The 17,068-nt window shown below is 41.0% G+C and overlaps 1 protein-coding gene and 1 pseudogene across 1 annotated transcript in view; one reads left to right on the forward strand and one right to left on the reverse strand.

Annotated features, from left to right (window-relative positions):
• The window catches only part of RNF10 (ring finger protein 10), a 35,728-nt gene that overhangs the window by 8,957 nt on the left and 9,703 nt on the right, over nt 1–17,068 (reverse strand). Inside the window, exons 3-12 of the mRNA XM_008569370.1 lie at nt 16,164–16,363; nt 9,880–10,079; nt 7,324–7,414; nt 7,172–7,193; nt 5,004–5,200; nt 3,509–3,634; nt 2,961–3,237; nt 2,609–2,742; nt 1,358–1,475; nt 1,011–1,112 (exon numbers count right to left, since the gene is read on the reverse strand). Coding sequence (XP_008567592.1) covers nt 1,011–1,112; nt 1,358–1,475; nt 2,609–2,742; nt 2,961–3,237; nt 3,509–3,634; nt 5,004–5,200; nt 7,172–7,193; nt 7,324–7,414; nt 9,880–10,079; nt 16,164–16,363 — 1,467 coding nt within the window. The remainder of the gene's footprint in view (nt 1–1,010; nt 1,113–1,357; nt 1,476–2,608; nt 2,743–2,960; nt 3,238–3,508; nt 3,635–5,003; nt 5,201–7,171; nt 7,194–7,323; nt 7,415–9,879; nt 10,080–16,163; nt 16,364–17,068) is intronic.
• On the forward strand, nt 7,522–8,514 carry LOC103587803 (annotated as a pseudogene).

Below are 17,068 nucleotides of genomic sequence, written 5' to 3' on the forward strand. Positions count from 1 at the left end.
CGCGCCTCGCTCAGCCAGTGAGCGGGAACCGGTCTGTATGTGGGATCCGAACCCTCGGCGGGAGCGCCGCCGCGCTTCCCAAGCAGCGCACCAGCGCAGTGCGCCACCGGGCCGGCCCTCGTCTGAATATTTCTAATAATAAAAGTTAAAACAAAAAAAAATCCTATCCCTTGAAACATCAGTTTTCTCAAAGTTTAGGACATGTGCCAAACAGCTACATAAGTGCTGGGATTCCAGGTATATACTTACTCCAGTTAGAGAAATAAAACTTATAACATTTCTATACCATATGGAGTCAAAATAGCGAAGTCCTTTCCCTAGCCAAAAGACTCAATGCCTTATTTTCCAGTGGATACTTAGGGCCCTCATGTCACACTAATCCCCTACACCCAATGAAGCTTATGTTGGAGAACCAGATCAAAAGACTCTATGCTTACTGGTACAAATGAGCTCTTAAATCTAACTTCCTACATATATTTCCTACTTTGTCAAAGTTTCTACTGTATCAGATCCCCCTGGCAAACTCGCTGTATAGCACTGTGCCCTTTAATAGAGAATTAGAGGGGCTGGCTGGTTAGCTCAATTGGTTAGAGCACCCTCTTGTAACACTGAGTTCAAGGGTTAGGTTCCCCATGCTGGCCAGTGAGCCCCCCACTCCAAAAAAAGAGAATTAGAGGTGAGGTCAATGATTCAGAAGACAAGGGGAACAAGTGTCCCCAGCTTTCTCAGAAGAACTCCAATTCTCCTCCCTGGAACAGGTTTTTGTCACCCCACTATGCCAAGGATGAACTTCATCTTGATCATTACTGGGTGTTATGCACTTTGAACTGTATTAATTCAAACAAGCCTATGAAGGAGGTACTCTTATGATTCACATTAAAGAGTTAAAGAAAACAAGTGACAAAGCTGAGACGTGAACCTAAGCAGTCTGACTCCTAGACCAGGGCAAGGAGCCTCTATACAATAACACATAGCAGTACTAGGCAAAAATGAAGAGTTCTTGAACTTACACTTGCCCTGTTTCTTATTCTCCTCCATCTCAATCCTGCGCTCTCGGCGGCGTTCCTCCCGAGCCTTCTTCTGGCGCTGTCTCTTCCTCTTCTCAATGTCATCTGCAGATTGGTCAGGTTATGAGAAGGCAGACCCAGGACGACATGGCCATTAACTCCTCCCTGCTGACTTAGTTAAGTAGCTAAGCCCACACCAATAGGCCCAGCTGGACTAGATGAACACATAGTGTTTCAGGAGGTACTAAGATGCATGATACAACGCCTGAAGTTTCCTCCCACACTGGGTTTCTAGCCAGTAGGATCCCTGATCCACACTATGAAGAGAATCACAGCAGGGGCATTCTCACCTGAGAACATCTCTAGGGTTTCCTTAGAGACCACAGGAGGCTGCAGAGCCAGTTCACAGATACTGAACTCACAGGTGAGTGGCAAGTGAGAGAGATATCTATGACGCTGTCGAACATCCTACATTGGAGAAAGAACCAATATTCAACTAAGACCAGGCCTAACAGCAGACAGTCTAAACCCTGATATCCAATACAGTAACACTATTTACTCACGGATAGCACTGGGGCTCAAAAGAGTAGTGCTCAAGTTATCACCACTTTGAAAAGCCAAATAGAAACTGTCAATTAACCTATAATAAGGCAACCAAATCCACTTTTTGGTTTGTGCTGCAAATGAGTGAACTGAGCCTGGTAAAAAATAATCTAAAGTTAATCAACTGTTTCTGATTTTCTAAGGTCCACAATTGAGGGGAGAGAACAGAGAAGATAAAGGCATATTTGTTGGCCCAAAAAACCCTGGGAACCACTGACAGAACTAACGATAACTAGTTATCATTAGTTAGATACAGCAGATTTTCCTAATGAATGGAGCTTGTTTGTTGGCCCAAAAAACCCTGGGAACCACTGACAGAACTAACGATAACTAGTTATCATTAGATACAGCAGATTTTCCTAATGAATGGAGCTTTACCTGAAACAGTAAAAAATGAAGTCCATCTATTTAAATTTTCCTTTATATTCTTTTTCTGCATATGTTTGACAGAAAGTTTACAGTACTCCAAGAGTCTCTAATTTTGAGGCTTATAATAAATTTGTGATCAATACAGGGATAATTCCCAGAGAGCAAAAATTCACATATATAAATTACCAGACAATAATTCACAGGTATCTGCTAAGCTAAAAATGCACTTCAAGAAAAAAAATGCACTTCAAGAAAAAAAATGCACTTCAAACCTATATAACCTAGCTAAAAACCTCCAAGGACTTTTTTTTTTTTTTTTAAACACTTCTCCCAAGCAATAAGGAGAGACACAAAAATAAACTCCATCTTGAATCTATATTCCCAAACTACAATAAATGAACCAGAGAAGCAGAGAGCAGTGGTAACTGACTTCACAGAATCCTGGTACAGTAGGAGAGCACCATCTAACTTTTAAAAAAATTCACAGCACCATCACTGACCAAAATAAACTCAAAAATACAAAAACTAACGGCCTTAAAGGTTTGTGAATTTAGGCTGATGAGGCCTACCTCAAAGAGATTAGGTTAGTGTAGGTTTCTGACCCTCTACTTCTAGAGAAGGGACCTTACCTCAGACATGGAATACCCAGAGATCTCCACCACAGTTGCTGAGATCTTCTCTGGGCTCTGCTCCAGGCTGCCATACTCCCGCACGAGGCAGCGGACATTCACAGGGTGCAGGAACATGTGCTGCCCATCCTCCGCTAAAATCAAGGGGCTCTATCACACCAGTGTCTTGGCCAGCCCTCAAGATGGGGGTACCCCTCATAGCTAGGCCTACCTCTCCTTCCCCACACCAAAAGCACAAGCCATGCAAGTTCCCAGTATCTAATGGAGACACCACCCTCTGCTTAGAGAGTAGCAAGTCATCTCTCTGAAACATCTCTGTGGTAACCCAGCCATCCTCCCCAGGGACCCTCACCTTGGTAAAAGTAGTAACAAGGAGAGCTGTTCAGATGTGTGAAGCCTGGCCTTGTGATGGGTTCCTGCTGGTTGGAGTCAATACAAATGGTCCTCTCCCCAAGATTGTCATCTGCTAACTCCGAGTCATCACAGACCTCTGATGACCGCTCAGGCTCCGGTTCCAACACAGCTTCCTCTTCCTCTACCAGAGGGAGAGCAAGAGGATGGGAAGGAGCATCCAGAGAACAAACTTCCATGGTTTCTTCATCAAAAGCAGACAGATACTCTAGCATGCCCTGCTGGAACAAACTCTAGGTCAACAGAAAATATATGACCTGCTTTCAAGAAGTAATGTGGCAAAGGTAGGCATAAGAACAAGCTCCCTAGATGTTTCTTAGCTGTCCTGATCACTGATTCAACACCCCTGGGGAAAGAACAAATAAGTACACAGGAAATAACAGACCCCTCTTTGCCCAAGAAAGTTGGGATCTTACAACAGTGCCTACCAGCTCAATAGCGGGATTTGAGAAATGGCGGCTATTTAGTCTGTAATAGGGACACACTAACCTCCCTGGGTTGAAAAACGGACTCCTTTGCCAAGGGAGCCATCAGCACCAGTTGTTCCAGAGCAGCCACAACACCAGTGACCTCTCCTCTGCTTTCAGCCAATCCTGACAGAGCCTCTTCCCGAATCTAAGGACATCAGAGAGAAGACCAGAGAAAGTTGTTTCCAGAAACACAGAAGGGCAAGGGGTTAGAATGGCCTCTTTCAAGATGAACAAAAGTTAAAACACAAGACTGAACAGGAAAGGTTTAGTTTAGCTAGGTACATAAAATCCTCAATCTTCGAGGAAAACACAAAGTAAAAAGCATCTTGTACCTGAATGACAGCAAAAGGTTCCTGAACAGAAATCCAAGAACACAAAACTAGTCATCTAGTTTTCACAAACTATGCTCAGAGAGAAGCCCAAAGTACGATAGGAGGCAGGGGTTGACTAACCCCACCTCAACCTGAATTGCTCTAATTGTATATAGCCTTTTACCTGAAATGGCATTTGAAATCCTGCTGCAATACAGAAAGAAGATAAAAATTAAATATGCAAGACTCTGCCAAAGGAGGACTTCAGAGTAAGATAGGAATTCAAATATCAGTTTCACCTCTTATTAGTTATGTGTTCCTAAGCAACTTACCTAACCCATGATTCTTCTTCCTTACTCTTGAAAGGGGACAGCTGTATCTACCACACCAGTATACGAAGCTTAAGTGAAATAAATGTAAGTACAACACTGGGCTTGTCACATGCTAATCACTCAATTAATGAAGGCTTTTATTGTTCTAATCTAGAGCAGTGGTTCTCAAAGGATGGTAGGGATGAGCAGCATCAGAATTACCCTAGCACTTATTACAATGCAAATTACTGAGCCTACTGAATCAATCTCTGAGGGTAGAGCCCAACAACCAGTGATTCTGCTGCTTAAAGTTTAAGAATCCCTGTTGTGGAGGACACATGACCTAGGGAATTCTATATTTGGGTAATTCTTGCTGTTCCAAGATCTTCAGAAGATACTGCTAAGGCCTGCTGGGTAGGCCATAGTACTTTCTCCACAATATCTCTCAAATAAAACACCTCTAAACAAATCTAAGAATTGTTCCAGTAGGGCTGGCCAGTTAGCTAGGTTGGTAAGAGTGTGGTGTTGATAACACCAAGGTCCAGGGTTTCATCCTTGTATTGGCCAGCCGCCCCCCCAAAAATTATTCCAGATAAAAAAAAATCCTAACTTGCTTAACTAAGGACATAACCAGCCTAAGAAACTCCACTGTCACAATTAGTTATAAAATCATTTTGACTTGATCCTTTCAGCTCTAGAAAGAGCTTTAAAAGTCTCTAGGTCAGCCCTTCCCTCCCACTATCAAAGCCCAGAGCAAACTGGCTTTTTTAGCCATTCCCTGCTATCATCTTAAATGTGAATTTGAATTAACTTACCCCCTCCATCCATCCATCTACTCACCCTGACACAGGTTTAGCATCTCTGGTTTTAAGTTTCCAATGCATCCTCTCACCTTGAGCTCCTGGATAGCTGCCTCAATAAAGCAGGACTCAGGAGTGTGCTTTTCCTCTGCCAGTTGCTGCTCTAGTGCTACTTTCTCTTCCAGAACTACCCGGTGCAGCACCTGCTCCTTAGAGGCCAGCAGCAACTTGGAGTACTGGCTGTGCTGTTCATCTACAAGAAAGCGAGCAAGATCACAAAAATGTAATACTCAAAGCCTGTGATGGTATGGCTAAATAGAAACCTTCATACACAGCCTTTTGTCCAGAGTGAAGATGGGGTAATTTAGCATAATTTTCATTAAAAAAAGATCTTAAAATAAGGTTTATAACTCTGACCCCATAATACAAGAAATCTAAGAAAATCAGAGATGCAGTCAAAAATTTAGTCACAGTGTTTAACTACAGTATGTAACATCAGAAAAGCTTAAACCAAACATTAAGTCCAACAATAAAGAAATGTTTAACTACGTGGTGGTATATTCATTAAAGAGAATTTTGTGGACACTAAACGGTTTTCTAAGAAAGGGGCAATTAGTGACATGGAGAAATACCTATGTACCATGAACAAAGCAGATGCCAGTCTAGCAAATCTAATCCCAATCTCACACATGGATAGAAAAAAAAAATCTACAGTTAACATTTTGGAGCACTTTTGGGTAAAAGGATTATCAACGGTTTATTTCCTTTCCTTCCCTCCCCCATATTTTCTGTACTTTTTAAAAAGTTCAAAACAAAACAAAAAAAGTTGAAAACAGGCCGGCCCGTGGCTCACTCGGTAGAGTGCGGTGCTGATAACACCAAGGCCACAGGTTCGGATCCTATATAGGGATGGCCGGTTTGCTCACTAGCTGAGCGTGGTGCTGACAACACCAAGCCAAGGGTTGAGATCCCCTTACCGGTCATCTTTTAAAAAAAAAAAAAAGTTGAAAACAACGTTATCTTGAGACCCCCCCTGAAATGCCCTATATGTTTTCCCACCCTCCCATTCTTGTCCCTGCCCAGAAAGAACCATTTACAAATTGGGGTTTTTTTCCACAGTAGTCTTTATAATTAAACTGATACCCAATTATATAATGTAGAGTAAAAGAAGAAATTTTAAAAAGTTGAAATGTAGAAATTCAATTTGTAAAAAACATCAGAATCAGACCATTTACAAATTTGAATACATATCCTTCAAACCTTTTTCTATACATTTATGTGCCCAAGTTCATAAAGAAATAAAGGTTTTTCCATAAATGATAAATTGCACATCTTGTTCTGCAGCTTTTTTTCCATTCAGTGTGTTTTAATCTTTCAAAACGTTAACACAGATACATCTACTCCATTCTTACTTTCTGTATAGTGTTCTACAGTATGATGTACTGTAATAACTAAGTCCCTTGTATGACATTTAGGTTATTGACAATTTCTCATTCCTTACATATTGTAACAAAAAATCCTTATACATGTGCCTTGGTAGAAATTTTTTATATTTAAGTAGAAATTATGTTTTTATATGTAAATATAAAGGCTGTTCATATTTTAAATACCGCCAAAATGCCCTCCCAAAAGGCTGTATCGATTTACACTCCCACCAAGAACAAGAGTACCCATTTGCTCAACTCCTGCCAAAACCCAGTGTTCCCAATGTCTTTTGTAAGGGGGAGTGCCAATTTGATGGGCATTTTGATTTGTATTTGCATAACTCTCAGCCAAGTTAAATCTCTGTAGATATTCAGAGGTTATTCTGATTTCCTTTACTAGGATATGTTTTGTCATGTGCTTATTAGCCCATTCTTCCACTAGGTAGTTAATCGAATTTATAGAACATCTAAATGTTCTGGACATTAATCTTTAGTTTTAAATGTGTAAATCTTCCCCTGGTTTACCACCTGTCAACTTTAAGGAATTTTGTCAGACATAAGTTTCTTTCTAATAAAATCAAATTTATCAATCTGTTCTTTTATAGCATCTATGGTTTCAGCCTGGTTCAAAAATCCACTCATACCTGAGGATTTATAAAGATATTATCTGCATCTACATATAAATAATTGAGCCAAACCTGAAACCAAGAGTTAAACCACTCTCTGCAAACTCCACGCTAACCTACTGGAATCTTATGACTTATCTGGACATGCTAGAAGTGGTTTGCCCAAAGGCTAAATTTCTGACACTAAAAAGATATATTCAATAGCCTTACAGGGTGGACCTTTGGGAAATGTCTACAATAAGGCCAGGCAGAAAAGCACATCAGCAATAAACACAGCCAACGGTTACTGTATCACCACAATCCATTTCTTTAGTTCTCTCTCCTATTAACGGCTTATAGGTTTGGCTGAGCCATTTACTCACCACTTGTTCCACAAAGTCCCAATTGACTAAGGTATCAGGATCAGCAAAATGAGCTGTGTAGTCTTGGTCTTCAGACACCACAAATTGGCAGCTAGAAACGAGGAGGAAGACAGGTCAAAGACAGACTATCAGAATCCACCAACAAGCCCTCAGCAGTCATCATCTCTTCACACAGAGATCAAATGCAAGCCACTAGCCATGGTTTGTGAAACACTGTACCAGGACTTCAGCCTCAGTTCTGAGCCCTGGCTTTAGAAGGAATCCAAGGACTCCGTGGGTAGAAGTCTAAATCCATGAACTGTTTCTTCTGCTTCCAAGCTCAGTCAAGTTCCCTATAAGCCTCCCTTGAACTAAAACGAACCCAAACGGTGGCTCCATCAACCAGAGTAGGCCAGATTTCCTCCCTCACCCCTCAGAATCTCAGAAAATGGCAAGGCTTCAAGACAGCAGAAAAGATGTTGTTGATCATTTACAGACCAGTTTATATAAAGTACAAAATGGTTACTTCAGTCTAGATCCAAGGTCAATTCTTACATTATGACAAATGCCAAACAAAAGGAAACAATAGGGAATCAGTACTTGAACAAATGTATGCCAAGCACTTCAAATTGTCATTCAATTTCTGGCTGGCCAATTAGTTCAGGTGGTTAGAGCACCGCCTTATAACACCAAGGTCAAGGGTTCAGATCACTGAACTGGCTGGCTGCCAAAAAAAAAATTCTTCTGTCTTCTCTGCACTGGGAACAGCTCTCCTGCCAAAGCCACTCACCCCCTGAAAGTGCATGCCTACTCCAAATTTGTCTCCACCCATTACTTGGTCAGGAGCACACTGCTGAGCTGACCCACTGTCAACAGTGGTGCTGAAACGACCAAGACACTGACAGATGAGAGCCTCAGCAGCTTGGCAGTCCCTTGTCCCCTGACTTCACTTGTCCCTAGTCATAGCTCCAAACCAGTGCCATTTCAAGGGACATCAACGCAACAGCCGAGTTCGATGGGGCTGCCACAATTGGGGTGGCTGGCTCTGGAGCTAGAATTGGGACTATGCTTGGGAGCCTCGTCATTGGTTATGTCAGGAACCATTCTCTGAAGCAACAGCTCTTTTCCTACACCATTCTGGGCTTTGTCCTTTTGGAAGCAATGAAACTCTTTTGGCTAATAGTGGCCTTTCTCATCCTTTTCACCATGTAAAGGAGCTGTCTACACTTCCCATAGTTCTTTCTCCCGTGTCTTGTCTGCCCTGTATGTTCCTTTTCTTATACCTCCCATGGGAAAAGTGTTGGCTCACAGCTCGACAGAGGGAAGAAAAGTACTGTATTAACAAGAAAAAAAAAAGAAAAAGAAAATTTCTTTTTTTTTTTCCTTTTTGTCTTTTTTACTGACCAGTAACGGGATCGCAACCCTCGGTGTTGCGCCCGCACCGCGCTCAGCCAGTGAGCGGGAACCGGTCTCCACATGGGATCCGAACCCTCGGCGGGGGAGCGCCGCCACGCTCCCAAGCGGCGCACTCTCCAGTGCGCCACCAGGCCGGCCCGAAAATTTCTTTTTTATAGAGGAGAAGGTGAATCTCAAAGTGGTTAAGTAAAAATAAATAAATAAATAAATAAATAAAAGTGGTTAAGTAAATTATCCAAGGTCAAAGGCCAAAACAAGATTTAAATCTGGGTCCAATTCTAAACACTTTCTACATCATCGATACTAAAGACATTTATTTAAGCATTGAAGTTGGCACATCCATGGATTCAACCAACTACAGATGAGAAATATGCGAAAAAAATAATACTAAAAATACAAATTAAACAAGTATAACAACTATTTACATAGCATTTACACTGCTTTAGGTTATTACAAGTAATTTAGAGATTAAAGTATACAGGAGGCTGTGCATAGGTCATATGCAAATACAGATGTCCCTTGGTATCCACTTGGGGAATTGGTTCCAGGACCTCCCTCGAGTACTAAAATTCTTAATAGTCCAGTATTTTGCATATAATCTACGCATATCTTCACGCATACTTTAATCTCTAAATTACTTAAAATACCTAATACAATGTAAAAGCTATGTAAACAGCTGTTATACTGTATTTTTTTTTTTTTTTTAGGAAATAACAAGAAAAAAAAAAAGTCTGTAAATGCTCCGCAGAAACGCAATTTTCTTCCCCTGAATATCTTCCATCTGCAGTTGGTCGAATCCACAAATACGGAACCCATGGATATAGAGGGTCAAATGCACTGTTATTTTATATGAGGGATTTGAGCATCTGTGGATTTTGGTGTCTGCAAAGGTCCTGAAAACAATCCCCTGTGGATACCAAGGGATGACTGTATACTCTTTAAAGTACCAAGAACATCCACTTGGAAAGCGGGTGAAAGAAAGATTAGAGATGTGATAGCCTTTAGTTCTGAGGGAAGAGAAGAGAAGGAAAAGAGAAAAAGAACCAGATCAATTCCCTTTCTACCTCTATCCCATGGTAGTTTAAAGGAAGCCTCCTCACGGCACCACAACTCCCCAGACAGACTCAATTTCACTTTCCTCTTAGGAGCAGCAGTACTTACTTGGCCTGTAAAAAGAGTTCCTTATTAAAAGGCTTATGCCCCCACTTGTTCCTTTTTCCCCAGCTACCATGTCCACTGCCTTCAAAGTGACCCGCCTGGCCACGGGGTTCAAAAGTAAAATTCAACAAGTGGTTCAGGTTGATCTTCTTAGGACCAGAGAATTGGGCAGGGCTAAACTCTGCCCGTTGAGCCTCTGCTACCTAGAGAAAATAAGAAAGAATCAGGATGACACCTACCGATTTACAGCAGAAACACACACCAGCACAACCTCTCCTTTTACACGGTTTAAAATATTAATAAAACACAGGCCTAAAGCAAACAATCTTCCTAGAAGATGGTAATGCAAAAGTCTACCCAAGACCCGAATGACAGTAAAGAGGGAAAAAAGATCCTTTAACATACCACTACTTAAAATGTTTAGTGGCAATTAACCATCAAATGACAATCCCCAGCATGAACTCTTCTAGCTATCTTGAAGCATAGATTTATTGATTGGATTAACCTTTTGACAGTCCCACAGGGCTCCTACACCTTTGCTCTTGTTAGCTACTTGTTCTTTGGTTTGTTTCTGGCAAAGTGAGTCTGTGGAGCCACACTCCAGAGGCGGCTTGCAGGTAGCTGCTAACTGCCATAGACTTCTGGATCCTGCCAGAGACCTCCTGTCTAAGACACACTGCTATTTGTTGTTAAAGCAGACAGAATTAGAACATGTAGGCAGACTAGCTCTGTGTCCAGAAATAAATCCAGTCAGCAGATTCAGAAACAGTTTAGAAAGTGGCAAGAAACCATATGAGAAATACCACTGCACACAAAGATGGAAGAAATCACATCAGGGTATATTTCAGTCCTCTTAACATTCCCAATTGAAGCGGTACACATACGTGCTATAAGTCAGCTAGCGGCATTTTCCAACCCCACTTTCTCTTTTAATGTTATAAACACTTTGCCATGTCACTAAATATTAGTATATAGTCACTTTAAATGGCTACATATCATTACATCACATGGGTGTACCATATTTTAATGCTCTATTGTATGGAACAGATTATTCATAGCTTTTCCACTGTAACAAAATAATGTTGTGATAAACACAATTTGGGATAGATCTTTGTGTACAAATATGTAGGCACCTACAATTATTTCTTTTGCAAATACAGGAAAAATTATTGGGTCAAATGAAATGCAAATTTAAGGCCTTTATTGTTTAGTCAAATTTAGAGATTTTTAGTAAGCAGCAGTTGCACATAAGGTACTTCAAAAAGCTCATGGAAAGACTCATTATCTTTAAATTATATTTTTCCACAAACTTTCTGAAGTATCCTCACGCATGATGTAGTGATTGAATTGTCCCCCCAAAACTCCCTGAAGTTTGAATTGTATTCCCCAAGTTTTATCTATTAGAAACTTAGCCCGCACTGTGACTGATAAGAGGGTGGGAAATCCTATTATGATAATTGAAAGGTGGAGCCTTGAAGAGGTAATTGGATTGTACGACCGTGCAGTATTAAAAATGGTGGTCAGGGACATGGTTCTGAGGGCTTTAAAAGAAGAAGAGAGTCAGTCAGTCTCAGTCTGTCTGTCTGTCTCTCTCTGCTTCCACCATCTTGCAATGTGAGACCCCTGAGTCACTGTCACCACCACCAGTTGGACTTGACTTCCCAGCCTCAGAAACTGTAAGCAATAAATTCCATTTTCTTTATAAATTACCCAGTTCCAAGTTTTTTGTTGTAAGCAACATAAACGGACTAATACACAAGGTGAAGAAACTAAAGAATACAAAAAGGGATATGGTAAAATGTACCTCCTATTCCAGAGGCAATGCATATACCCTCTGAGATATTCTATGCATATAGAATCATGGTATACGACCTTTAAAAATAAATACCAGTGGCATACCATACAGTTAGATAACTTCCTTTTTTATCTAACAGATCTTGCAGATAACCCCACATTCTATTTATGTAAGTCACAAGAAGCCCAAGACTTCCAGGCCATCCCTTATCTCTCATTTCCTAGACTCTCATCTCCATATGGCTCCCATCTCCCCCAATCAAGATAGTCTTCCACCCCCAGTTCTTTAAACTTAGATCTAAGAGTTTGTGCTCAGTCAACAGAATCCCCCACATTCTCAGCCTTCTATCTTCATCTTGTTGTCCTAGCCGGCCCACTGCCACTCCCTACGACACCTCCCATAATTCCTGATTATCCTTCCCACAGGCTGACCTCTCAGTCCCTTGACCTCTCCTCTTCCAATTAGCTTGTCCCCCACTCTATCTCAGCCGCCCACTCCTATGGGTGTACCTTCTAGAGCTGTGCTGTCCAATACAGCAACTGCTAGCTACAGTGGCCACTGAGCACTTGAAATGTGGCCTGTGCCACATGGTAAAATTATATTATATATATATTGTGTTAAATATGTTAAAATTAATTTAAATTCCATTTTCTTTATAAATTACCCAGTTCCAAGTTTTTTGTTGTAAGCAACATAAACGGACTAATACACAAGGTGAAGAAACTAAAGAATACAAAAAGGGATATGGTAAAATGTACCTCCTATTCCAGAGGCAATGCATATACCCTCTGAGATATTCTATGCATATAGAATCATGGTATACGACCTTTAAAAATAAATACCAGTGGCATACCATACAGTTAGATAACTTCCTTTTTTATCTAACAGATCTTGCAGATAACCCCACATTCTATTTATGTAAGTCACAAGAAGCCCAAGACTTCCAGGCCATCCCTTATCTCTCATTTCCTAGACTCTCATCTCCATATGGCTCCCATCTCCCCCAATCAAGATAGTCTTCCACCCCCAGTTCTTTAAACTTAGATCTAAGAGTTTGTGCTCAGTCAACAGAATCCCCCACATTCTCAGCCTTCTATCTTCATCTTGTTGTCCTAGCCGGCCCACTGCCACTCCCTACGACACCTCCCATAATTCCTGATTATCCTTCCCACAGGCTGACCTCTCAGTCCCTTGACCTCTCCTCTTCCAATTAGCTTGTCCCCCACTCTATCTCAGCCACCCACTCCTATGGGTGTACCTTCTAGAACTGTGCTGTCCAATACAGCAACTGCTAGCTACAGTGGCCACTGAGCACTTGAAATGTGGCCTGTGCCACATGGTAAAATTATATTTTATATATATTGTGTTAAATATGTTAAAATTAATTTCGCTTGTTTCTTTTTTACTTTTTAACATGGGAACAAGAAAATTTTAAATTACATATGTGGGCNGCTTGTTTCTTTTTTACTTTTTAACATGGGAACAAGAAAATTTTAAATTACATATGTGGGCCAGTTAGCTCAGTTGGTTAGTGTGTGGTACTGATAACACTAAGGTCCAGGGTTTGATCCCTACACCAGCCAGCCACCAAAAAAATAATAAAACAATGTGATGTGGCCTGCTTTTCTATTACGCAGCACTGCTCTATAGTCTAGACCATGCTGGTTAACCGCCGCACCTCTTCCTACCATCTTAATTCTGAACATCCTCCTGTCCAACCAGGAATTGACTCTTTTCCCAGGTTTAGTCCTGATGCCAACAATTCTTTACCCCCACTAGGATCTCCAAACCAGTAATCCAACATCCCCCAAATTTCCTTTCCTTATTTGGCTTGGATCCTGTGATCCATTGTCCCCTTCTGTCTGCTACAGTCATCTGGCAAAACCTTTCGTCTATTCCACACCAGCCCCAGAGCAGTTAAACATGGCTGAAGAACACAACCACACCCAACCAGTCTCATGGAAGTAGACCTTCATACTTTATGACCCTTATGATTGTCATACTATAATCCTATTATGCTTCTACAGTCCTTTCATTCCTTCACTCTCCCAGACAACTCCTTTGTTCCTCAAGCTTCCAAACTTCTCTCAGCTCAGCTTATATATTTCACTGAGAAAATAAGGACAATCAGAAAAAACTCCAAGATAAAGGAAAAAAGATAAAGAAAAAAACTCCAATATCTTACCAAGTCTTCCTCTTGTTACTATGGATGAACTGGCAAAACTCCTATCTAAGCCAACTCTTCCACTTCTGCACTAGATCTCAAGAACTCAAGGATACTATTCAGCAATTCTCTCCCTTTCCCTGGCATCACTTTTTCTGTCACCAGACCCATCCCATGTCCAATATCTTACCAAGTCTTCCTCTTGTTACTATGGATGAACTGGCAAAACTCCTATCTAAGCCAACTCCTCCACTTCTGCACTAGATCTCAAGAACTCAAGGACACTATTCAGCAATTCTCTCCCTTTCCCTGGCATCACTTTTTCTGTCACCAGACCCATCCCATTAGGAGAGACACATTTCCCTAATCTTAAAATCCCTCTTCACCTGACATTCTCCTCAAGCTACTGCCTTACCTCTCTGCTCCCCTTTAGAGAAAGCCACTAGAAAGCACCATCTATACATACTGTTTCTTCCACCCAAACCTCCTATTCTCTTGAATCTATGTCGACCAGGTTTTTGCCCTCACGACTCTATCAAAGCAACTCAAGACCAGCGACTTACCATCATATTTTCAAATCTAATGGTTAATTTTCAGTCCTATTCTTACTCAGCCTGTCAGCAGCACTTGACAAAACTGATCACTTTCTCCAATTTGCTTTCAGTTCTTTTCTTCCCTCACCAACCATTCCTGCTCTGGCTCTTTTGCTGGTTCCCTGGTACCCTGACTCAGGGCTCAGTCCTTGAACCTTGTCCCTTTTTGCAACCTTCACTCCTTAATGATTTATCTCAATTAGTTCCATAGCTTTAAACACCAACTGTATGCTTACAACTCTCTAGCCTGGGTCTCCTCCTTGAACTACAGATTCATAGTTAACCACCTAAATGCAAATATAACATTTCCAAAATGAAGTTCTTTATCTCTAACCCCAGCCCCTCCCCTCCAAAAACCCTGTACTCCTCTTGAAATCTTCCCCATTCCAGCAAAAGGAACATAAATTGAGCTCATGTCAAAAATATTACTCATTCTTTTCTTTGCTCAGACCCCACACCTAACAAGTCAAACATCTTGCTGGCTCTACTCTCAAATAATAATCCAAATCTGACCACCTCTCACTACCCTCACCAAGAATATCTTTATAACCTTCTAACCAGCCCGCTGCTTCCTTCCACTCTCCCCTTTAAAACTCCAAGTCAGATTCTACTGTACTTCTCTTTCTTAAATCCTTCAATGGCTTCCCATCTCTGTGAACAACAGCCAAAGTCCTTCAAGGCCCCACATAATCTGATCTCTCTTTCCAAGTCTTTGTGTTTATTTCCTCTCTCCTCCACCCATGGCAGCCTACTTGCTTTACCTCAAATATAAAAAACACACTACCACCTCCAGTCCCTCATACCTGCTACTCCTTCTAGCTAATACACTCTTCCTCCAAACCATATGCTCCCTTGCTTCATCCAGGTCTCTCTTCAAAGTTTAGGCTTTCCTTAGCCGTCTTCTAAAACTGTACTCCTTTTACTCTCTCTACCTCCCGCAGTCTACATTTCTTTTAATTCAATAAGCTCTTACCAGATTTATTATATATTAGTTTGTCTTTCTAAACTAGAATATAAGCTCCTGAAGAACAATGTTTGATTCAATGTGTTGTACTCCAAACTCCTAAATGGTATTTGGTGCATAGCGAAAAGTAAATTTTTGGCGAATGAATGAATCCTTCCATGAGTATAACCATTAAATCTGTCTTATTCTATAATGGTTACATAGTACGGAACATTCAAATGGCAGGATAATTTATTTAGCCAGTCTTTTACTGATGGGTGTTTAGGTTATATCCTAAATTTTGCAACTACAAACTACAAGGCAGTGAACACCCTTGTACGTAAATAAGTCTTTATGCACTTATAGAAGCATATCTAAAAAACTTCTAAAAGTGGAATATCTGAGAGTAAGGATAACTTTGCACTTGATATTTTGCTGGACACTTGATAGGGCAAAAATCATTAATGTCATTTTATTACCTAAATATTCCAAAGTGTACCTATAATTCAAGAGTGATAATGAAAGGACTATACAAATTAAGGCACCCAAATTTGCCATAATTTCTCACAATCCATGATTACAATGTCTTCTTCCTCCAAGGAAATTTTCAAGCCTTCAGGGGAAGAAAGGAGGCAAAGTTCCAAACCTAGTTAATATTCAATTACTCAAGACTCCTTTGGTTATCTATTCTCCTTCCTCTTGATCCCTTCCTCAACTACTGATAAACTGGGGAGGGGGGGAAACAGATCTCATGCTTCTTAGTTTTAGAAAGGACAGTCTCAACTTACATACCTCATCTCGTCTTCCACCATTAAAAGAGGAGCTAAAGAGTTTGCTGCTGCTGCCGCCACCCCTTTGAGGAGGCATCTTATTAAAAGTTTTGCTTTTCTGTGAATTGGAGCGACGGGACTGGTTGCTAAAATTTTCATTTTTGGGGTAGGAACATTCACGTTTGCGAGTATAACGCTTGGATCCACTTGAGTTCTTTCCATCTGAAAGCAAGAAACACAAAAGAATTACTAATACATAAACTTGGCCAATTGCTCTCCACCTCCCATCAATATTGGGTTTAAACAAGGGGAAATGACTTCCACCACCTCCAAGATATCTGGATTTGGGCCAGAGTATTAGTGCTTTGAGCAAGATAATAGACAGTAAAATGGTTTTTTTGGGAAATGTTGAAAACTAAGGGGTTCTTCCCTCAGGACAAATAAGAGTATAGATCAAACCACACAGATTCTCAGTTCACAATGTCTCTTTTTTACAGAGCTTAACCACTGCTCTTGTCAAAGTCCATCCAGGAAAAGTAAAAGGAAAGGGAACAGCCATTCTATGTTAGGGAAAAGTATTTTATCTGGAGGCAGGGCAGAAGATATTATTCCCTTTTAAATTACTATAGCATAGCCAGATTCTATACTGCAAGGTGTTGGCCCAGGCCTTAGCATATATATTCAAGAAGCATAAAAGCAAAACAATGTTTACATATATTCTAGAGGCCAAACTAAGAAGATATTAAATTGACAGAACAAAAGTTGAACTCTAAGAGCATATTAGATCAGCTTGAATTATATCCTTTTAAAAAATGTTTCTTGGGGCCGGCCCGGTGGCGCACTGCTACAGTGCGCCGCTTGGGAGCGCGGTGGCGCTCCCGCCGAGGGTTCGGATCCCACATACAGACCGGTTCCCGCTCACTGGCT

This window comes from Galeopterus variegatus, unplaced genomic scaffold, assembly GCF_000696425.1.
Source record: "Galeopterus variegatus unplaced genomic scaffold, G_variegatus-3.0.2 Scaffold487, whole genome shotgun sequence".
NCBI lineage: Eukaryota > Metazoa > Chordata > Mammalia > Dermoptera > Cynocephalidae > Galeopterus > Galeopterus variegatus.